General features: G+C 45.0%; 1 protein-coding gene across 30 annotated transcripts in view; it reads left to right on the top strand.

The window, feature by feature from the left end:
* The window catches only part of Epb41l3 (erythrocyte membrane protein band 4.1 like 3), a 152998-nt gene that overhangs the window by 92115 nt on the left and 37419 nt on the right, over positions 1–23464 (top strand). For all 30 annotated transcript variants that reach the window (XM_060368189.1, XM_060368182.1, XM_060368186.1 and 27 more), the window contains 5 exons: positions 13992–14096; positions 14985–15027; positions 17616–17691; positions 20891–21109; positions 21745–21832. In XM_060368189.1, the coding sequence (XP_060224172.1) occupies positions 13992–14096; positions 14985–15027; positions 17616–17691; positions 20891–21109; positions 21745–21832 (531 nt within the window). The remainder of the gene's footprint in view (positions 1–13991; positions 14097–14984; positions 15028–17615; positions 17692–20890; positions 21110–21744; positions 21833–23464) is intronic.

Below are 23464 nucleotides of genomic sequence, written 5' to 3'. Positions count from 1 at the left end.
ATTCAGAAATTACAGCAGCGGGGTCGGTTTGGCCTCCTGTTTCAAGCTAAAGATGTGTTTATACAAAGTCAGCCGTTCTTTGGATTTGAGGCTACAGGCACTTAAGAAAAAGCTTTGCTCTTGTTTTGTGGGTTGATTTGGAAGGTGTCAGTGGGCTCCCTCTTGGGGGAAGGGTATTTGCAAGGTGCTTGCACAGAAGTCGGAGGCCACTTCAAGTGTCAGTCGTCTTGTTTGGGGTAGTCTCTCACAAGGGCCTGGCAGTTCTCCACACACGCCAGGTCACCTGACCTGTGAGCTCCCAGGAATCCACCTTCTCTTTCTTTCCTTGTTTCTGGGATTGCAGATGTGGGCACGAGGCCCAGTTTCTTAATCGGTTCCTGAGTGTTCAAACTCAGGTCCTCACACCTGCAAAACAGACCCTTCACTGGCTTAGCTACCTCCTCTGTCCCTGCTTTTTCTTTGGCGCCCATCTGGTCATCTTTTCAGGTTTCTGTGTCAGACACACTGACAGCAGCTGCTCTCCAGCGCACAGAGAGACATCTGAAATTGTGGAACTGACTTAGCAAACTCGGGTTTTTTTAAAGGCTTACCGAGAGGAACTTGCCCTGTCTGGTTTATGATGCCTTCCTAAAGACATCTAGAGTTCATTAAGATAGGATGTGAAACTCTCATTTTTTTCCTCTCATTTTATTTGCCTGTAATAAATAAGCATAACTTAGCATTTCATTTAGGGGTTACACATACATACCCAGGCTTTTAAAAAACATTTTTTGAAGCCCTTGGCGTATAAATACACTAAGACTCGGAGGGCTGTAATTTTGCAAAGAGGACGATGAATAGAGTTAGAGTAGGGTGGTGTTGTGCAGCCTGGGATAAGTTCTGCCAGCCCACGCTGTGGAAGGCTCGAGTGCTGAGCTCAAGAATGCCAGCCTTCAGGAGGCCGTGTGGCATCATTATCCACCTCGGTGGCATGTTGGATTTACCACCTATCTGTGTCTTAGCCCTCCAAGTTCTTGGTCCTTCCACCCGTAAAGCGTAGACGCGGGGTCATGAAAGGAGACAGAGAGAAGGAATGGTCTCCAGATGCCAGAGAGCCTTGAGGCCTGCAGTGATTTGCAGATTCGAAAGCTTCCCCAATGTTGAGACATTGTCATCCCCTGCAGCATAGAGCATATCCTTCTGGAAACTGGTTAAGAATAAATATAAAATACTCTGTACAAATCCAGTGGGTTTTTTTTTTCTAGTAGAACTGGAGTAATCGCCCTCATACTGTCTAAAAAACTCTTTATCCCTATACTATAGCAGATATGGAACAGTTTTGTTTTATCTTGGAAAAAGTAAATTCCAAGTGACTCTCCATGCCCAGGATTTTTGTAGCTGGGAATTAATATGAGTATTTTTGTTATCGGCTGATCATTCACTTGGCATTTTTAGATGTGCTCGATAATTTTATGAAGGCACCGGAAGTTGTTCCCCCTCACCAGACACTGGCAGGATGGACCAGCTGACCTGGACAGGAAAGCATGTGTTACCTGCTTTCGCTTACACTGCCCTGGTGAACCTCTGCAACCAGAGGACCCAGTGTCAGAAACCAGAAGGTGCTGAACAAGCCAAATGTGTTCTGCGCAAAGAAACGCACTCTCTCTCCCAGCTGGCAGCATTGTCTGCTCACGTTGTATGGTGAGCAGGGAACTGCATCACTAATGAACTCTTCAGATGACATAGGATGGCCAATTAAGTGGGAGTCACCCTGCTTTTCCTTCATCCTTAGTGCCTCCGAAGGTGGCTTGGAACAGTCTTTCTAATCCACAAAGCCTCACACTGCTGTATCATGTTGTGTCTTGCCTGGTAACCTGCTCTGAGAGAGGCTTCCCCAGTATTCAATTTGGTTTCAAGTATCTCTGAGATGGTAGGTCACCCTGTACCTGTCCATCAGTGCCAAGTAGAGGCCAAGACTCTCTTTCTGCTCCTTGTCTCATGAGGAGTTCTGTGCTAAGCTGGGTTGTCGTAAAATAATGAGAAACTCGGTAGAAGACCCTGGGGAACAGGAAAGAGATGGAAACCCTCCTGGCGCTTTCTGCTTCGTGTCAGGACAGATGCTTTGCTGTCCGTAAACCTTCTTGCCTGGAGAGGGTGCGGCTCTTTGAGGACTTGCCTGGAGTGTGTGTGTGTGTGTGTGTGTGTGTGTGTGCGCGCCTTTTTTTGGGGGGAGTTAGGTTTTGATAAAGGGCTGTCAGATGTTATCTAGCCATAAATATTCCCTTGGGAGTAAGGACTCCCCAAAAGTGGTTTAGACTGTTGAACATGATAAATGGGTCCCCAGTCACTCTCAGCAGGTAGGAATTATAAAAAAAAAGCAGCCGCTGGTGGCCGCTGTGGTAGTATTTGAGGGAACATCAAAGCGAGTACCACTTGTGGGTTTTATATTGGCTTTTTTTTGAGATTATGGTATAGTTGCACCACTCCTACTTCCCTTCCTCCCCTTCAGTGTGTGGAATTCATACTGTGCACGTAACATTCACTTAATGTTGCTGAAAGCTTTCATCCCTCTGGCAGGTTAGAGGGTGTGAGGAACAGGCATGTGCATGTTTAGGGATGAGGAGAGGAGCTGGAGGGGAGAACAAAGGGCCATATGGAAAGGTGCAGTAGGTGTGGTAGAGGGGTTCCATGTTGTGTCATTGGTGTCTTGCTTTCCTGTTTAGTGAATAAAGCATAAACGTGTGCCTTAAACCACCTCAATCACAGTGGGATTCGTTTTGTTGATGGGCTCAAGGATTATGGGGGCATATATATCAGGGAGGCCGGGAAACTGGGGGCACAGTAGAATTCTCCAGATCATAGGAGGATCACATGCCTCCAAGGGGCTTTCACATAACACAGTCTGTTGACCCCTCTGTGTGTTTTAGGTTGGCTTCTGGGAAATAGTAATTGGAAGGAAAGAGATGAGTCATGCCGAGGAAAGAGACTAACGGATGCTGGTTGGTTCTGTTGCAGTGGACTTGGCAGGAGATGCTGAGATGCCCACCAGGGCAGGGGCATCCAGTGTAGAGGGGGAAGTGTATTTCAAAGAACTGTTGAATCAATCGGATTTATGCAAGTGGGAGAGTAATAAGACAATGGACACAATAACCTCTGTTTCAGTCTGTGTCTGTTACTGTGATCCTCTGTGACTAAGGTTAAAAAAAAAAAAGAGAGATGCCTGTTTAGCTCGTGGTCTGGAGGCCCGGACACTGGCAAGCACAGCTGACGTCTGTCACGGCCTTCTCACTGCCTTTAACATGGCCAGGGCATCAGACAGAGCGGCATCCCAGCTCCATTCTTCCTCCTCTCTTGAGGGTCTCACACTCATGAGACCGTCGGACCCCGGCTATGTCTCAGGGGTCCCACCTCCACAGACCATGAACACGTGCATTTATGAAGCAGTTTTCTACCATATGAGCTTCCGGGAGATGTATGCAGACCACTCAGACAACTTCCAGATCTGAACTCGAGGGTGTGGAGTCAAGGAAGAAAAGTCCACAGGACGGGAGGACGAACTACTTTCCTACCTGCTGACTTTTAAGTTGTCTCAGCTGAAAAAGCGGTGGTTTACCGCACCTGGCTGTTCTCTTTGCAGAGACGTCAGACTGGCAGGCTCTGGGAGCCATCACATTCCATCTTACCTCAAAGAGGATTGAGTGGAAAAAAGAAAAGAAAGGCTAGGTCTGGAGAACACTGACAAAGTAAGGGAGATGGATGGAGATCTTTACTCATATGTCTGCTTCTCCATTAGTCACTTCACTCTCCAGGTAGCCTCCCGGCACAGAACCCATTTCTCCTCTTAGCCATGGTCCGATGCATCACCTGGGTGAGCTATTCCCTGGGAGGTTCCTGTAGGTGGCCCTGGTTGAATTGGGGCAGTTTTCATGGAGTCTGTATAGGAAAGCTTAATGGAGTGTTGTCATACTCTGAGGCTGGCCCGGCCTCACCGGAATCCATTGGCAAGTCTCTTCAGTCTTCGGTTTGGATCTGTGTTGCCTTTTGCTCGTTACCATCTCATTTATTCCACAGTGGCATCACATGGCTTAGAGGCATGACCGGCCCAGACATTTCTTGGAACAGCTTAGGTGAGCACCTCTACTTGTGTTCTGCAGCCTTGTGTTTTTAGAGGTTACACTGTGAGGCAGGGGAAGCTGGTATGATGTGGACAGTGCTTCTAGAGGCTCTTCAAGTGACAAGAAATAAATCTCTGTAAGCACAGGCCCTCACACAGCAGCCCATTGGTTGTTGATAGCTCCCTTGCTCGTTCTCCTCACAGAGAAGAGGCAAAGGGTTGTCTTCCCCCTCCACTCAGCGAGTCGTGTTGGTCAGCCTTCCCATCCCAAGACTCATGTGCTTTTTTTCTGCAAGAGGTCACACACTTCCTGTCGTGGGAACCTTTTAACGAAACACGTAGCATTTCTGCCAATAAAGTCAGCCTCTCATAACACGGTTTTCCTTGTCAGAGGAGCATTAGAGGGCCTTGTGCTTCAAGGCGGATGAAGTTGATGGCACTCGTGTGGCTTCTCTTACAAGACTGACCGACTTTGTTGGTGTGGGCCTGTGGCCTTTTGTCACCCAGGACAGGGAAAACTATAGGATGACAAGCTTGAGCCTAAACAGCCAGGGTGGGTATGAATTCCTGACCCGCTCTATTTGGCAGAGGGTAGGGTTCCCCCCAGTAAGCACAGTATTGCTGTCACAGTATCGCTGTCGTCTGGGGATGTGTCCTCCGAATGTGACAGGCAGCTATGTGTATTTGAAATTATTTGCTAAGGGCAAAAGGAAACCCTTTCTTGAAAGCCGCATTTCCTGGTAATAAGCCCCCCTGGCCTTCCCCACTGCTCCCCAGAGGAATGAGTGATGGGAAGCAGATGTACAGCCACACAAGAAAGCACTCTTGTCGTGATGTTTGGGAAACTGAAAGGCACACAGAGACCTGTTATTTCTTATGGAATTCCATGGTGACAGCAAATACAGTCACCAAAGAAGCAGCACATTCTGCAGGGAAATGCCATTAGCCTGAGCTTGGAGAGCACATGAATTGTGTAAGATAATTACCCCAAGCAAAACACTGTAATGTCTCCAGTTATCCCCTTAGATAAAATCTTGCCCCAAACATCACCGCTTACAGAGCTTTCCTAAATAGTACAGCAATAAGAATTTGTCATGATGGGGAAAATGAACCAAGGCTCATGTGTCAGGCTTTCATTGACAAAGGTACCCACTCGGCATCCAAACCTTAAAGCATCTCAGTTGTTGAGGGGAAGCAGTTATGCCCTGGCCATTATTGGAGACTTGCTGCTGCAGACCTCCAAGGCTTACCCGGGAGTGGTTTGAATAGCCATTGGCACTGATGGATACTTCTTTCAACCAAGCCTGGAAAGCATTTGGTAATGACCTGTCAATTTGAGATTATAGCCGCACAAGAAACTTCCCTTTCCATTAAGGAAGTTGTTTTGCTCACCCTTCAAATCATAAGCTTCTTATATGTTGCTCCACAAGAGAAACATCCAAGATTTGGCTTTTTGGAGTATTTGAGGCTCTCTCTTCCCTCTCCTCTCTCCTCTCTCTCTCTCTCTCTCTCTCTCTCTCTCTCTCTCTCTCTCTCTCTCACACACACACACACACACACACACACACATTTACCAGACACAGTGCATGAACGGGAGACCACTGTGAACTTTCCATCCCACATCCTCTCCCCTAAGTTCAGGTTTATAGGACCATCACAAGAGATGCTCTGGGCTCACAGAGCGATGCCTCCCCAGCTGTCGTCCTGAAGGACTGTGACACAAATGTACATAAATCTGCCATGACCTTATAGTAGCCCAGTGACATCAGGCTGTGTTCTTTCTTCTTGAAGCTGGTGTGAAGGGTTGTTACAGCATGCAGGCGGCGTGTCCCATCTGTGTTGTTTAACTCACATGACTTTGACTTCCCCTGAGAGACAGAGACTTGACAAGGACACATTAACTGGCCCCACCCCCCTCCCAGGAAGGACAGGGGCCATACAAAGCCTGAGCCCTGAGTTTAAATTCACCTCAAGAGTTTGAAATGAGGCTATTGCAGAGAGACCAAAGGATGCTCAGGATATGTGTAGTGTATGATTTAAATAATCCCATCCCATAAAACTCTAAAGCACTCACAGGGTGTTTACGCTGAAGTAATAAAATGTTTTTCTTTATTGCTCAAAGCAAACAGTGTACTCAGGTATGTAAATAAATTCTTTTTTCTATATAAAATTATTAAGCTTAAGCCCACTAAATATGTGGACGCTACAAAAACACTGATCTCGGTGTGAGTTCTGCAGTGGACCAGATGCCCGTATGTCCAAGCGGACAGTCATGTGTCCCTGGTGCAATGTCTCTGTAGTTAGATGTGGAAGAAGAGAACTTTCAATTATGCAGTAATGTTATGCAAAATTTTCAAAACCTCCAACTAACATTCATCAGAATACTAGACTTCTTGAGCAAGGGGGTGTGATCAGGCAGGTCTCTTGGTAACTCGAGATGAAATTAAATATGATAATAATGGTACTCGTAGCAATGGTGCCTTTCACTTTAAGTGTATGTTGAAATGAAAATCAGAGTGGTCTGAGTCAATAATTTGTGCTCTTTTGTCCAGTTTCATCATTTTTATTCATGTTTATTACAGGTCTTATACTCACCTGGTAAATGTTTTAATGATGCCTGTGGGTCATTTCTATAGTGACCCAGAGATTCTGTCTCTTTCTGCTTACTCACAGCCTTGCCCAGCTAATAGGTCAGGATATTTTATGGAAATAAATGATACAAGCTGACTCAATACATCATTTTAAAGCAGTCTCGGTGTCATTACCATATTATTTTGATCCTCAGTGTTGCCTTACAGAGTTAAAAGGCTGCAATGTGGAAAATCTAGACTCATTAAACTCTTAGAAGTCATGCTTCATTCTCTGTTTCCATTCCCTAGGGCTCTTTATTTGACCAAGTAAATTACTGAATTAGGAATTTCTGGATGTCTGTGTATTTTTTGCCTGATTGTTGGTTAGTTTAAGGCATCAGAAAACTACTTCCTCTTACAAAAATTCTCAAAGCTCATTATTCAGAATGAGCTAACAGGGTCCTTAGACACAAGTCCAGTTTAAGTTGTGTCTCTGTCGTAAATTCCTCTTTCTCAGGCTGCCTCTTCTGCACTCATTTTGCACCTATTGGCATAGGGACCTGGATCCATAGAAGATTAACAACAGCAAATACTGTCTGGCGGTCTGCTGCTTGCATCTCATGTGTGCTGTGAACGTCTTTGTAGAACATCAAGCCAAGTGTCGTTGCTGGCCAAGAAGAAGCAGGCTCCACTCAAAAGCTATTATCTACCACAAAAGTCTGATTTCAAACACAGGCTCCAGTTGTGCAACAAATGAGGACAGAAACAAATTACGGATGAAAGAAAAAGACAACCTTACAAAAATAAATAGGTCCGGGGACTTAATTGCAAGAGAGGACTTGGATGATATATGTGCTGGGAGTTTCTGTGCCCTGATTCTTGTCAAAAACACAGGGAGGATGCTAATGCATTCCCATCATTCATTCCTGTTTTGACAGTGTGGTATGCCGTATCCATGACGATATATGCCCATCGTATGCTTTGGCCTAAGAGATAACAAAATGTGCCAATCTACCCAATGCATATTCAGAAGCATTCTGTGTGTGGGGGTAAAAGGCTGAATGTGTACTTGTGTCACTGAGGTAGTGATGGTTTTTATTTTTGTTTTTTTTTTTTTTTTGGAAGGAAAATTTTATTGTTTTAACTCTACAGTGAGTGTGACGGTGTGATTCATAAAAGTAGGAGAATGGATTTTTGTGGCTATGTTACAGAGGAAATAGACCCTTAATAGGACTTCAGTTTCTCTGACTTCCAGGGTTATAAACTGTGTCAGTCTAATGGTAACCAATGCCTTCTGCTCACTGCTTTCCATGATTAAGGCACCGTGCCTTTCAGTGTGTCTCCTCATTTCATGGAGTTACCCTGCAAGGGAGTACTAACCACATTTCCATTTTATAATCGAGACAGAGAAGCCCAGAGAGAGTATTTCCTTCTTTCATAGCACATAGCTGAGTAGTTGTACAGCCAGAGTCTAAACTGGGACTGTCTAATGTGCTACAGTAAAATGTAAAAATAAACTTGAAGTTCCTGCCTTAAAGGTATTTAAGTAATGTTAGCTAAGTTCTAACTTGTAGGTTTTTTAGACATAGAAATAAGTCACGTGTTAACCGTTTTGCCTCAAAAGTTATCAGGACCAGGAAACACTTCCACAGTTCTATTTTAACACAGTACTCCAGGGGGTCATGGCTGACTTCACCGAGCAAGAATATGACAAGATAATTATTGGCTAATTAATAGCTTTGTTTGAAAGAACTACTGTGGATTTTTGAGAGCTGGTTGCCCCATGAAATTAAAGAAAGGGACTGGAGGTAGACATATGAGCCCTCTATGAATTTAATCCCTGCCTCTCATGTCAGTCCTCCATGAGTATGCAGACTGTGTCCATCGGGGGCCTGGTGCCTGTGCTGGAGGATGCCATTATGTCCTGCCCCCATGGGAATGGATCTCGGCAGGAGTGAAGTGGGTAATGGACTTTCTCCCATGCTTATTGAACGTGGCTTTGGATGTACACTGGAGACAGCATAAAGCGCTGTCGATGCATTCTGGACAGCTCGGGCCATGACGTCTTGCTGCGCAGGGCTTCGGCTCCGGCTCCCTTTAGGGACTTTGTGGATTCTGTTGTCCACCTCCCGCCATCCTTTGTTCCTGGCCTCACCTCTCTGCAGCCTCTCACTCCCCATGTCTAAACTGAAAACATGCCTGCTCTCAGAACAGACTCTGTTAGAATGCTTTCTGCCGAGCACTTGGCAGAGAACAGGAAGGTTCAGGACAGAATGGTAAACGGAGCTGAGGGTGTGGCAGGAGCCGAAGCCCTGGCACAGGGAGTTTATTGACTTCTTCATGAACTCTTGGGCCCAGGGGACGTAGTAATGTGATCGCTTAGAAATGAAGTTTCGAATGACCCTGAGAAATGAGGGAAATACTGAAGCATCCAATGAGGAAAATGCAATTAGGAAAGGAAGCACTGGGGGAGACTTTTTTTTTTTTTTTTTTTAAGGTGGCAGTTTGCCTTAAGATTAATCCAAAGTATTGGAGCAGGAATTCTTCCTTCAAATTCAGCCAGAGGGCTTCTCTGGCCCAGAGGCCAGTTACTTGATTACTGGGCAGTAGAAAGAGTGAGCTTTCTTGTCCTCAGGAGGCAGAAATGCACAGACACAAAATGTGTGCTGCAGTCACCACCACCACGGAGGGGAACCTCCCGAGAAGCCGGCAGTCTGCTTGAAGAAGACAGAGTGAGTGAAGTACAGTGAGCAGAGGCTTCTTCCAGTTTTAGAGGAGATGAAAGGCCATAGAAACATCAATTTCCCTGAACATTCTCAGCATTGTCATCGCTCTAATTATTTTATATTATGATGCGGCTTGTGCCTCGGCTGTTACAGATACGGTGTGTTTGGGTTTTGTTTGTGGTCTTTGGGGAGTGGCTGGTGGTTGTGGTTGTCTCATTTTCACTGTGCTCGTGTCAGATCTGTAAAGACAGCCTGGTGGCATGCACATCTCATGTGGCAAATGGTCCTGCCACTGAGAATTAGGTGGTCAGCCCCGTGCTCTCCCACAAAAGTGCTCCTCATCTCAGAAGCCCCGTTCCTCAAGCAAAAGATGACGTTTGACCTGACGGACTTCTCCAACTTCCGGTTTATTGTTTTTGGAAAAGGGCGTCACTTGCACCCATTCCTACCTTACGTCTTGGGCTGAGACTAAGTGCAACTTTGTGTCACTACTTTTGTCCTCTTCTTCTCAGACACAAATTAAGAAATTATTTCCAGTTGCTCCAGGGTACGGAAGTCATGCTCTCTGAGAAAGTGCCATTGACGGGAGCTGTCTCCACTTTTGCTCTTCTTTCTTCCTTGGGGGCAAGGGGTGGGGAGGGGAGACAGGGCTTCCCTGTGAATCCTGTCAGTCATCTCAGTCCCTGGCTAGGAACGGTTGTTTCTGCTCCTGCTCTTAGCAAAGAGACCATCGCACTGGTTACCCTGCTTTTGTTCATTCATCCGTCAAATAGCAAGCTCTACAGTAGAAGCATCTGTGTGAGCGCTGGGCAGGTAGCTCTGTTGGGGGGTGGGAAGGACACTTGCCTGGTCACCCGGAAGTGCCCTGTGTGAGCAAGGAATGGCCTGAGTGAGTTACCATGACTCACCTCACAAGAGACCACAGACTGGAACTTAATCTTACCCGCTTAGGTAACTAATCCATTCATTTGGAATATATTATTATTATCTTAATTTACTTGTTTGAATAGCTAGCTATACCCCTGTTTCCATCTGTCTTCTCATCGCTGTGACGGTGCAACTGGGCAGAGGTGACTTAGAAAGGAGCGGCTTGTTCCGGCTCATAGTTTGAGGAGAAGAAGACACGGTGGCAGGAGTTGGCCTTAGGCATCACATACCCCTGTCTAGTGACAGACACCGATATTCAGTCACTTAATGAAGAGCATGTTTTTTGAGAGCTAGAACATACAACGCAGCTTCTTCTCTGAAACTTCTCCTCTGTTGAGCTTCAGCCGTGTATTTTTCAAGTTGTGGTTCAAATGAGAGCTGCCCTCACCATGGTCTTGAACTCTTGGTCCCAGCTGTCGTTGCGTTAGGGGACCTTATGGGAACTTTAGGGTATATCCCTGGGGGGCGGGCCTTGAGAACGTGTAGCCTCGCCCCACCCCTGGTGCGCTCTCTGTTTCCTGTGTACTGATGAGACGTGATCTCTCGTTTCCTGCTCCTGCACCGTACCTCATCTCCAGCCGTTATGGACGCCTGCACCCCTGGAACTGTAAGCCACAGTAAACTCTTAAGTTGCTTTTGATTTGTGGTATTTTATCACAGCAACGGGAAAGTAACTGCTGCGTAAGCACATCCAGATGTCAGTAAGTAAGAATAGTTGACAAGTTGAATTATCTGCTAGGAAAGAAATGTCTGAGTTGGAAAAACCAACACTTCTTCCCGTCAGAACCTGGATTTCGGAGAAGATCCAGTCTTGGCTCAGAAAACAAGCTGGAAATCAGGTCCTAGCTCTGACCGTTAGCAGCTTCTTTGTCATCAGAATGTGGAGGTGCCAGAGAGCCATGGATCAAGGAAAATCATTTAAATCTAGCCATTAGCCATGGGGGCAAGGGTAAGTCATAGCCTCACAGCCATCATCACCTACACCATCAAGTCTCTCACCCAGAAAAGAGAAAATGGAGAAACCACAAACATCCCAGAGCCACCACCTTTCTAGTGGCCATGCTGACACTTAGCAGGTAGGAATGTCATTGTTTCCAGCCCATACCATCTACAGGAGATGCCCACCAAGTGGTTTAAAGATTCTTAAGGCCAAAAACAAAGTATCATCTCCAAGAGGGAGGGGCCACCACGAACAAGATATGTTCAATACTCAATAAGAAAAGATATTGAGCATTCCAAAGAGAGTTATGAATCAGTAATACCAAGCAGTTTTGACAAACAGGAAAAGAGGCAGTCAGCCAGGTTGTCTGCACCTGATCTAATCTTTGTCACCTCTCAGGTCAAAGCAAGATTGCACGAGAAGTCAGCTTACTGAAGGAGCTACCCTAATGGAGGAACCAGTGTCAGTGTGAAAACTTCAGTGTTTCAGTCACGATACAGAAATATCATAGTATAATTTATAAATAAAAAATTTAAACCAGCTAGCAGCATTCCCCTTTTCACATTTTCTGAGCAGTATGTTGCAGTTTTGCTAACCAGCCATTTATTTTTCTTACTTTGTGGAACATAACATTGCCTATTTGGCTTGCTATAATTTCCACTTTACTTTTCCATCAGAATTTATCCTTTTCTTCAAACACTCAGGCTTTTGAAGGACTGGGTAATTAACTTTCAGGATAATGACAAATGCACAGTATCAGGCTCCACTCGTGGGTCTTTGCATGGTTGTTATTATTTTGTCATGGACATAGTTTATCAATTTTCTTTTATCTCATTGTTAATACGTCAAATCTCAAAGATAAATATGCCTAGCATATTGCATATAAAATATCAGTACCACAGACCAGAAAGTAGTTGAGCTTAATTGTTGCCAGTTGGTGCACTGTGGACTCCCAGGCTGTGTTTAAAGGCCTTTGAAGCGTCAGATGAAAAACTGATGGAAAGTTATCACAATACTTGAGCTGACAGATATTTTCTGCAGTCGATTGGCTTACCCCCTTTATCTAGGTGACTGCTTGAAGATCCAAAGTGTAGCCTACACATCTGCGCCATGTATTTATATGACCTAACTGTAATCTTTAAGCTGAGTGGATGTTTTGTTTGTCTTGCTCTATTCATGTTTATTTCTTCTCAAATAAGTTAAAAGGATTTTGAGTGCCCTTATACAAGCCAAAAGTCATGACAAAATTACAAAAATAAACTAATGAACATAGCTTAGAGGGAAATAACCCATAGAAGCTGTGGAAGGATTGGGATGGAACTTGGAGTGATAAGGCATGGGGCTAGCTTTTCGCAGGCTTGGCGTCCTAAGGTTCAGGGAGTTGAATCTGGACATTCTGAACATGGTGATCTGAGTGCTGTTTGTGTTCTCCCTCCCAGTCTCAGAAGTTTTATATTCACAGAGGAGCTGAACTCTGAGCATCCTATGCTCCCTCCAGCTGCTTCTCCATAAGAATTGCCACCATCACCTATCCTTCCTTGGTGACACTGCTGACATTTATTTACTTATTTATTTATTCATTTGTGTATAGATATATTCATTTGTAAAGGTAGCTGTTATAGAATGAGGGTCACTTTGTGTGTGTGTGTGTGTGTGTGTGTGTGTGTGTGTGCGTGTGTGTGCGTGTGTGTGCATGTGTGGAGATACATATGCATGACTCTGGGTTTAAAGGCCAGAAGTCAACATCAGCTGTCTTTATCACTTTGTCCCATATTTTCCGATACAGAGAATATTATTATTTGTCTGGTTGCATGACAAAGACAACTTAAAAGAAAGGAGAGGTTCAGCTCACTGTTTGTGGGTACAGGTTATTATGGTGGAGAAATCATGGCATCATGACTTTGTTGTGGGATAAATCTCTGAAAGGCCCATCACAGGTTTTCTGTTTGTAAATGTACATCCTTCCACACTTGCCCGATTGATGAAGATCAGGCAGCTCTCGGTGCCTTAAGTCAACCAAAGAGGTGGATCTGGATCAGGCATTGTCTTACTGCTGATTGGTTATAATAAAGAGCTGATGGCCAATACAGGGCAGGAAGTACAGGGGCAGAACTTCCGGGCAGGTGGAGATGCAGGAGGGATGGAGGCAAAGGCAGGAGACACTGAAGGGAACAGAAGGGAGACTGAAGCCGGGCAGGTAGATAAAGACCTAGCCACATGGCAGAGACACAGTGCAGGGAGGGCTGGTTATGTTAGAAGCCAGCGGAAAGACTGCCCCAGCAAGAGGCCCAAAGCGTTAAATCATATGGAAGTCTCATATCTTACTTAAACTTCAAGTGGTTCAGCAAAAGCCCCTCGATAGTTTTTTTTTCTTTTTATTCAAAGTTTCGACCCCTGACCCATGTAAAGGTGCTACCCACCATTCATCCGGTCTCCCTGCCTCACTTACTCTACTTCATACAGTCCTTCACAGGTAACTCAGAGGCCGAGTGTGGTCTAGGTACGTCCTCACGGGGATGCCGGGAGGCTCATTTCCTAGGTGTTACCCATCCACCTGATGGATGACTGAACTTCTTACCGAACTAGGAAGTCACCGACTGGCCAGACTTGCTGCTGTGTCCACCATTCAGTGACCGGTTTCAGCCATCTGCCTTCCGCACTCTGCTGCCCTGTTTTATTTCAGCCTCGGGAGATTTCCTGAGGGTTGACTTGTTTTCCTGTTCCGTTTTATGCAGAAGCGCTCCCGAGGACAAGTGCTGTTTGACAAAGTGTGCGAGCATCTGAACCTGCTGGAAAAAGATTACTTTGGTCTCACGTACCGAGACGCTGAGAATCAGAAGGTGAGAGGTCAGAGAACTTGTGAACCGTTATGGCTGGGTTGTGTAATACCATACAGAAGTAGCCCAAAGTCTCTTGTTGCTCCATGCTCACACACCCTTGGGTCCCTAAATGTGACTGATCTCTACTTATTTTTATGAGGAAAATCCTTAGAAACGTCTTAGACCTTGAATATTTTCTAAACAGTAGGTCAGGTCCCAATTTTCATCCTTGAGATTCAGTGCTCGGGAAGCATTTGATGAGGGTCTTTTCCCATAATATGTTTCGGTTTCCTGAGCCCATGAGAACCAAATATTTAGATTCTTACGTGGAAAACATATTCATGCCCTCAAATTCTGTGAGGAAATCATAGCTATGCCACAGACATTTAGACTGTGAGGATGACTTTTGCTGACTTGTCTGGTGTGTGAGTAAGTGTCCATTTTTAGGGCAATATCTCTAGATGTTTGCACCTGACTAATGGCATCTATTCAGAGCTTAATCCCCTGACTAAGAAAGAAACAAAGAAGGGATTTTTTTTCCATTGTGCAGATGCTAAAAGCAAGGCGTGAAAGCTCCATTCTTGTGGATCACTTGTTTTTACTGCACACAAGTCAAGAATCTTCCTACTGGAGTGATAGACAATGTCTGACTTCATTATTGAACACCTGAGGAGTTCCCAGGAGAAGAACCTTATCAGGCATTAACCACAAATGCATGTGCCTCCTTGTTTAGTATTTGTGCCCTCACAAGACTTGACAGGAGGCTACCTGATGTGTGGGAAGAGCCACAGTGGAGAGGGCCTTCCCCATGACACTTCTTTGTCCGTGCACTTAGGGCTTGTCTGTGTCTAATCATCAGATTGGCCTTTCTTCTTCTTTGATTCAAACTCATTGCTTTTTATTTTACAGAATTGGTTGGACCCTGCTAAGGAAATTAAAAAACAGATTCGAAGTAAGTTCCTTTGGTTTCTTTTGGCGTGGTGATGGTGTTGGGCAAACTGCTAACCCACCCTCAAGTGGTCGCTCATAGGAAGAAGAAATGTTTCAAAGACAGATGGCAAGCTGGAATTTGATCTGACACATGCATCTGGCTCCAGGAGGGCTTGTTTTGTCATCAAAACCCAGAAATTAAACTGACTTTGACAGGTGACCTGGTCCTTGCCTGTACACAGATGTGAAATGCAATTTGATCAAGTTTTGCTGCACTTACCACTTAATCATTTAAAGTCCCAAACTTAATTATTAATGTTAAAACCGTCACTAATGTACAAAAGCCACGCTAGAAGTAACCATTTGGTGATTTTGAAAGGGGATAACAAACCAGTTGTCTGCTGTTGGCAGCCTTTCCTCTCTCCCTAAAGACAAGAGGAACGCACAGTTCTGCTGGGCCTGGCACGTGTCTGTGGACCCCGGCTTTGAGGAGGCTGAGGCAGGAAGAGCACAAGTTCAATACCTAGCCTGGACTACTAAGTAAGAGTCCGTCCCAAAGAGACAGAAACACACCACCAACAAAAAGTGTGTTGGCAACTGACAAGACCATTCCATAAACATACCCCAAAACCGGAAAACAAGTAGCTAATAATATTAATCAGGTTGCTAAGTCTATTGATTAGATGCAAATTAAAATGAGACACTGTTTTTCACCTATTCATATTAGTGAAAATTTCATAAGTTTAATACATTTTTAAAAAACTTTTTACTGGCAAGTACCTACCGTATTGGTAGAATGCGATCTTTCAGAGAATGGAGCTCAAGCTGATGGGTACATAAGTCATAAATTTACGTACTGGAGGTTCTGTTCTTAGAAGGACAGATCATGTGTGTTACACATCTAAGCCAGATCATAAAAATCTCACAATCTGCTGTATAATGTACATAGCATATTATCTAACAGGTAACTTACAATAAATGAGAGTGTGATATACAGTAATTTACAATATAAAAAGTTGTAGAATTTTGAGATTTGTCAGACAATGAAGATTAAGAAACTTTCCCTGTGACAGTTTTTTTGTTGTTGTTTCTCAGACGTTAATAATTTGAAATCCTTCCGACACATTTATATCACACATTACGTCAGCGTGTTGGGCTCTTTCATTTGCTGCTTCCCACCAGGCTGTCCTTTGACCCAGAGGCAGGACTGGCACTTCCCAGAGCATGGATTATCACCTCCTTTCCCCCCCATCCTCCCTTCCCCACTTCATTCCCTCCCTCCCTCCCTATCTCTCCTCTCCCTCCTCTCCCCATCTCTTTAATTTTACTTGCTTGTTAATTTATAGTTTAATATTGCATTTCATTGGCTTTTTGTTTGGGGCCCTGATTAGCATGTAGATTGTATTATTGTCTCCTTAAACTTTCTGCTTGTTTACAAATGCACTGAAAGGTTTCGTAGTATAAACTTAAGTATGTATAAACTTAAGAATGTGTATTCCTGCTTTGTGTTTATGTTGACGTGTCTAACGCTGTAATAACATACACGGGAGAAAAGTGGTTTGCTCTAGCTCACAGTTCCATAGTCACTTGGCCAATTTGCTGCAGGGCCTGAGACTTGACAATGCATTGTGGCAGAGAGAGCATGACAGTAGAGAGCGGCCAGGAAGGAGGGGGAGAGTGACTTACCTTTATCACAGTGTCCCTCCTCTAACCCCCATGAAGCTATGAATCTATACGTGGATTAACCCATTTGTGAAGTTAGAGCTGTCATTATCCAGTCGCATCCCAAAGGCCCCACACAAGCACAGTGAGAGCCGAGCCTTCAACATGAGCTTTCAGGGAACACGTTAACTGCAAACCACACACTCAGTAAACCTAGGCAGTGCTTTAAGGGTTGACACGAACAGACAGTGCAGAGAATGAAGTGGCTAACACCTGCTGCCGGAGAGTTCTCAGAAGATGCCTTGGGTAAAACATGGTACAATTTAAAAAAGAGAGAGAGAGAGAGAGAGAGAGAGAGAGCAGTGCAAGTTGTGGATGGGGATTGGTAACGGTCACCCAACACATTCACACATCCGGCACATCAAAACTTTCCCTTGAATGGCAGTCTTCAGAAGAGTGGCGCACTTGTTGAACACAACATTCACCACAACAAACCTTTCCAGTAAAATAAGTATATGTTCACCAGTCCCTTGGCATTAACCATAATGGGATTCGACCTGCAATAGCAAAGCAGAAAGGACCTAGGAGATGGGGGCTATGTCTGTGCTTGCCATGTGAACAGAGAAGTTCACAGCAGGAAATCTGGCTAATTCCAGTTACCTGAGGCAGGGTCACCCTGTCATTTGCTTCCCTCCCCATTTGGCAGAGGCTTGTCCTTGGTCATGAGGAAAGGAGGAAACCTAGTCAATTTCCTTGCTTCCTAAAAGTGCCAGTGAGGTGACTTGACTGGGGACAAGATTGGAAATTTATCTGTACAGTTTGCTTAACACGGATTGAGAGAGGTCTGGTGCTAATGCCTGACATCAGGCACTTTGAGCCTTGAACTAAGATTGTGAATAGATGGTTGTTCCCTAAAGTTCTGTTCTGATTTCTATCCTACCCCCACAGGTGGTGCTTGGCATTTCTCATTTAATGTGAAATTTTACCCACCAGACCCTGCCCAGCTATCTGAAGATATCACCAGGTACTTGGAAGTTGGCTGTGGGAGGGAACGGGAGGCACTCTGGGAGAGCCAGGCATCCCGTGAGTGCTCCCAGGAAGAGCATCCATGCGTCCGGTAGCCTGACAGTCATAGTCCCTCAGATGGCAAACAAAAAGCCTGTGGTGCCAAGACTTGCCAGGTCCTATCTGTTCACAATGGAGTCCTCAGCGACAGGCTGTTAGGTCCACCCGTCTGACCGTCCTGGGAAAACATGCAGAACTGACATACAGTCACCCACCCGCCATAGCCATACTGGATGGGATTCAGCCATAAATGATACCGCATTTTAAAACTTAAGTTACAAACATCTTCAGTGCTTATGCTCTGTGTGTAACCAACCCGATGCTTCATAGCTGCTTAACTATCAGAGATTGGCGTGGGGAGGGCAGCGTGAATGAATAAACTTAAGAGTTTACTTTCTCGCATGTGTACATAAAATGAAAATGATGGATTTGTTTGCTGGGGAGATGGTAAGAAATGGTACATGGTACAAATGGTACAAATACATTTTGGTGGTTGAGCTTAGAGGATGAAAAGGTGTCGGTCCTCCTCCCAAGGGTCCAGCCCATGGGTTGAGGACAGGGGTTCCAGGCCTAGGGGTGTGAGGGGCATGGAGTAGTCACACAGACACTGTATTCTGGTGAATGCAAACCGAGGGTGAGCAGCTGCAGACTCATTTATTCCAGAAGAGAGAGCACGATATATAGCTTTGGGCAACCAATCAGGCTCCTCCACACCATCTCTGAGCCTTCCATTGGTTGTTCATCTCTGGGCAGACTCTCCAACATCAGGTCACAGGTCAAGTATTCTTGGCCAGACTACTTCCTTAATCATATCCCTGGAAGCTGCCCCAGGCCATGAGGCCTGATGGCCCTTTGCTGGGGATGCCTACAGAAAGGAATCTGCTCTTGCTCCTGTCCTGAAATGCCAAAGACTGTGGTTTAAAAATAGAAATTTACTTGATGTATTCTGGAGTCTGGGAGTTCAAGGTAAGGGTTCTCCTGTGGCCGTTCTGATGGCCACATCAGAATGTTACTGTGTCCTCACCAGAAAGTCTTCCTGTAGCCGTTTTTTTAAAGGCACTAAGTGCATTTATGAAGGCTCCTTGCTCATGATCTAACCATCTCTCAAAGGCCCCACTCCCAACCCATCACGCTGAACAGAGCTAGCATTTCAGCTTCTGGATTTGGGGGCAGACACGGGGACACAAACATTCAGGACCATCATTGACAGTTTGCGTGTCTTTTGTAATATTTATCTCCTTTTAAATTATCTACTGTTTATACCAGTAAAGACAAGAGAGGCGTAAACTGAGGTTAGAAACTGGCTAGCTCAGCGAGGTAATTTTATTTTTTTTTAACTATATACAAGATAGGTGTTTACAAGCCTGATTTTACCACCAAACTGCTAGCTCTTTAGAAATACCTGTGTCATTTTTCCAAGCTAGTCTATACTTTTCTCTTGAGCCCCTTTAAACCCAAGAGGGCTCCTTAGCTCTCTTTCCTTGAATTCTGTTTCTCCTGTGTCCTGCCAGCTGCTTCCCTGTTGTTCCTACAAGCCCAGAGACAGGATCTCAATCTCTTACCCTGAACTCCTAAAAAAAGGCTCTTCCAAGCTAAAGGAAACAGAGAGAGCTCTACCAAAGACCCAACTGCTTGTTGAAGAAGTCTCTAGAAGTCTCCCCTGTCCCCTTGGCTGGCTGAACCCCAGCACTAGCACCATAGTGGTGGAAGGCCCTAAGCCAAGTCAGCAGCTCAGCCCCACCAACCATTTCACTTTTATGGTGGGGTAGCTCCAAGCCATCCCAGCTGACTTTGCCTTGGGTCATAAAGCAAAGACCACCAGACGTCTCCCAAGCAACTTGCCTTAAAACAGACAGGAACTTTCCATTCTCCCAAGCTTCATCTCTTGAGGACATACCTACCTGCACCTGACATCTATTTAGGCTTTGATGTTTGGCTAGCAATTAGGTTTTCCATTTACAATGATCTGCATTGTGATTTGAAAGCCTCATCCCTCCCTTTCCTTGGTAGTGGTAGTGAGGTTATGGCCCAAATGACTTAGCCTTGTGTGTACGTGATTTTCTATGTAAGCCTCACATCTTTTCTGGAAGGCTTTTCAAAGAAAAGAAATTACTTCAAACAGTGTCCTCCACTTGCTGCACTGAAATATAATTTTACCAAAATCTTTGAAAAGAATAATGATCAGTCCTAGGGAGTTCTTTTATATTTGCAAGAAATTAGAGAAAATTTATAGTTTGTCTATCTAAATTCAGGACTGAGTAAATTAGTTAAGACTAATTTGTGTCTACAGACCCTAAGTGTGCTCGGAATTGTAAATTCATGCACAGACCCTGTCTTCCGTGGGGTGTGTAAAAATTCTAATGCCCGTGTTACTTAGACTTCAAGTCCACCCACAGCTGACTTTGCTCACTGTCGGCCTGCAGAATTCTCTCTCACACAGAGGATAGCCGGGAAAGTGCACGTCAGCTCTTACCCTTGGGAGTTTAGTCTGTTAATAGTTATCCTTTTCTTTTCTACCTGTGAATCTGAAACAAACAGAAGATAGATCGGCTACTGATGTAGTTACTTTGTGATACCACAGCAGAACTATATGAAAAAAAATGTGTTTATATTTCTCCTGTTTAAAACTGTTCACCTATAATGACGAGATTTCCAGGTAGGAGATTTTTGAGGCCGGCTTGGCTACATGGCAAGACCTGTCACCTAGGTTTCAAGACTGGCCCTTTCTGAAGGCCACGTGGGGTCCGTGGTGTTATATAAGAACATCCTTTTATGTTACACTTCACCCCAACTGATTTTCATAATGCTAGAAAAACACAAACGTCTTCCACTCTGTGCTTGATTGATAAAGCCTTGCTCTAGTATGAAAAAGTCCTTCTTCTAGGTTCCTTAAGTACTATTTGTAGCCCAGTAGCTTCTTCATATATAGACTGATTATAGTGGAAATCCTTATAACAGCATGCAAATGTGTCTTTAAAGAGGTTACTGGACTGGGAGAAATGGTTTCCCAATGCCAAATGTTCTCCTTTTCCTTAATTTCTCAGTAACCTCACGCGTGAATGTCGTGTTTTTAGAGCACGTTCACCCTGCGCTCTCCCTTCGGCCTCCTTTTAGTGCATCCTAATGTTAGCTTTCTTTGTTCTTTCGGCCCCTGGAAGGTACTACCTCTGCTTGCAGCTGCGAGATGATATTGTGTCTGGAAGGCTGCCCTGTTCGTTTGTGACTCTTGCCCTGCTGGGCTCCTACACCGTGCAGTCGGAGCTCGGAGACTACGACCCGGATGAGTGCGGGAGCGACTACATCAGCGAGTTCCGCTTTGCCCCAAACCACACGAAAGAACTGGAAGACAAGGTGGTCGAGCTGCACAAGAGTCACAGGTTGGTGCGCGGAGCAGGCGTGCGTCCATTGTGCGCTCTGCAGTGAGAGCATCGGGCCTTCAGCCCCGCTCTGACTCCAGGCTTGCAGAATATCCAGGCAGTCACTCGTGAGTGTGCCTGTAAAACTGCGTGTCTCAAGATGGTTTCCCCACGTATGTGCTAAGTGTGCATTACCCACAATGCTTGGGAGCAGGCACGTTTCAGATTTCAGCCCTTTTCAGACTATAGCACGGTTATAGAGCATAGTAACATTTCTTTGGGATGAGACAACAGTCTAAATAGGAAATTTCATTTATGTTTCATAAATGCCTAATATGCACAACCTCCATGTAACTTTATACAGTATTCTTAAAATGCCTCAAGCATCACACGAATGTGTTAAAAGATTCAATTTTTTTGGAGCATCTCAGACTTGGAATTTTGAATTAGGGATGCTCAAACCTGTTTCTGCTGGTTTCCCAGTGGGGGCTTTTTTTACAAGGTAGGAGGGAGGTAAGTGGGATATTTGTGAGCCCTGCCTACCATGGAAAGGGAAAGCAGCAGACTGGCATGAGGGAACAGAGGTGGCTAACTGCTCTTTATCTTCAATTCTAATTGGTTGGAAAAGTTGTGACACTTTACTTTTTTCTAACCAGAGGGATGACGCCAGCCGAAGCAGAGATGCATTTCTTGGAAAACGCCAAAAAACTCTCCATGTATGGGGTAGATTTACATCATGCCAAGGTATGCATTTTCAAACCCTGGTCTGCTTTATTTTGTCGTTACCACAAACCGGACTTTGTACGGCATTTAATGAACAAGCACCTGTGCTTCACACCTGTGTGCCATTGAAACCCTCACCCCATGTTAAAAGCAAATAGTGCTCATCTTGTGGGGAGGCAGGTGCACGTCATGGCTCAGACTTACATCCCCACTGGGGCAAAGCCTCATAGGAACTGGGCAAGTGTGAAGTTTCTGTCCCCTGTTGATTCCACAGTAAACGTAACCCTGACCTAGGAGCTCTTGCTCACCCTCCTTCCCTGGCTCAAATGTATCTCCCACCCTGGGCTGACATGTGTCCTCTGTGCCCCTACCACCGTGCGTCTGCCCTTTTCTTGAATATACCCTCATTGTCTGAATATTCCTGCTACTGTCTGTCTGTCTGTCTGTCTGTCTGTCTGTCTGTCTGAACTTGGCCAGTTGTACAAAGCCAAATGATACTTGTGTTTATGGCCTCTACTGTTTTTGCCCCTGTTTTGAAGGCCCGCTAATCACTCGGTGAGTTTGTGTGAAAGAATTCTGTCTCTAAAGTTTAATTAATCTGACATATATAACCAGTGCTTTGAAAAGATTTCTTTGCAAGTACAGGGGCTAAGGATAGCCATTCAGGGCAAGGACTGCCTTACTGACTGGTAATGGATGCAGTGTTTGAGGTGCATCGGGAGGGAAGAAGTTGGAATTAAACCATGGGAAGGATTTGATTGTTACAGGGGACAGGGCAGTTCTGACCCCGTGTGATTCTTTTTCCAGAATTGTCGTCCTCAGCATTGACAGGATGAGTACAGACTGCAAGTCAACTATTTAGACAGCTGTCAACAAACACACTGTGAAAATACAGGGAAACATTTAAGAAAGTTCCTACCAACAGAGTGAAATTTGTTGGGACTCTGGAGACGTAATCTTGTATCTTAGCCTTTTCAAACGGTCAGGCCGTAACGATCTTCTGGCTGAGGCTGACAGGAAATGTCAGTCCTGTATAGGAAAGACGACTCGGCCTCTGATAGATGTTCCTAATTTCATAGTCTGGAACCCAAAGGAATGTGTGATTGCAGGCTTCCAAGGGAGCAAGTCTTTCCCACAGTCCACTCTGAAGCCTAGAGATAAAGCGATTCCAGGAGGCCACGTTCAAGCAAACACTTCAACAACCATGATAAACAAAGGCCTAGGCTCCTTAAGTCATGCTGGTACGCTTGGGTTGACCTTTGGGGAGCAAGGCAAATCTGCATTGAGACTGGTTAGGAGAACGGTAGATACCTGGATTGGGTGGATGATGTCTATTCTGTCTGACTGGAACATGGTGAACCTCAGTGAGGACAAGGACTTCTAGGTACATGTGCTAGTAGCATGTCTAGTGGCATGGCATAGGGCCTCTGCCAGGTGTATGCTAGTGTGTTAAAGGCCACGCTCCTTGGCATTTGTGTGTGATGACAGCAGCAGCTTCCTTTTTCACTCATTTCATTTCTGTCAAACCAAGTGTGCATGGGTAATGATTTCAAAATAAAACCAAGTACATACAGGGAAATTTCATTTCAAATCCTCTTCATGTTTTCTCCAGTTGGCCAAAGGGTGAAAAAAAAAAAAAAATGAACACAGAGC

Source organism: Meriones unguiculatus, chromosome 15 (genome assembly GCF_030254825.1).
Source record: "Meriones unguiculatus strain TT.TT164.6M chromosome 15, Bangor_MerUng_6.1, whole genome shotgun sequence".
NCBI lineage: Eukaryota > Metazoa > Chordata > Mammalia > Rodentia > Muridae > Meriones > Meriones unguiculatus.
This window is presented reverse-complemented; position numbering and strand designations above follow the sequence as displayed.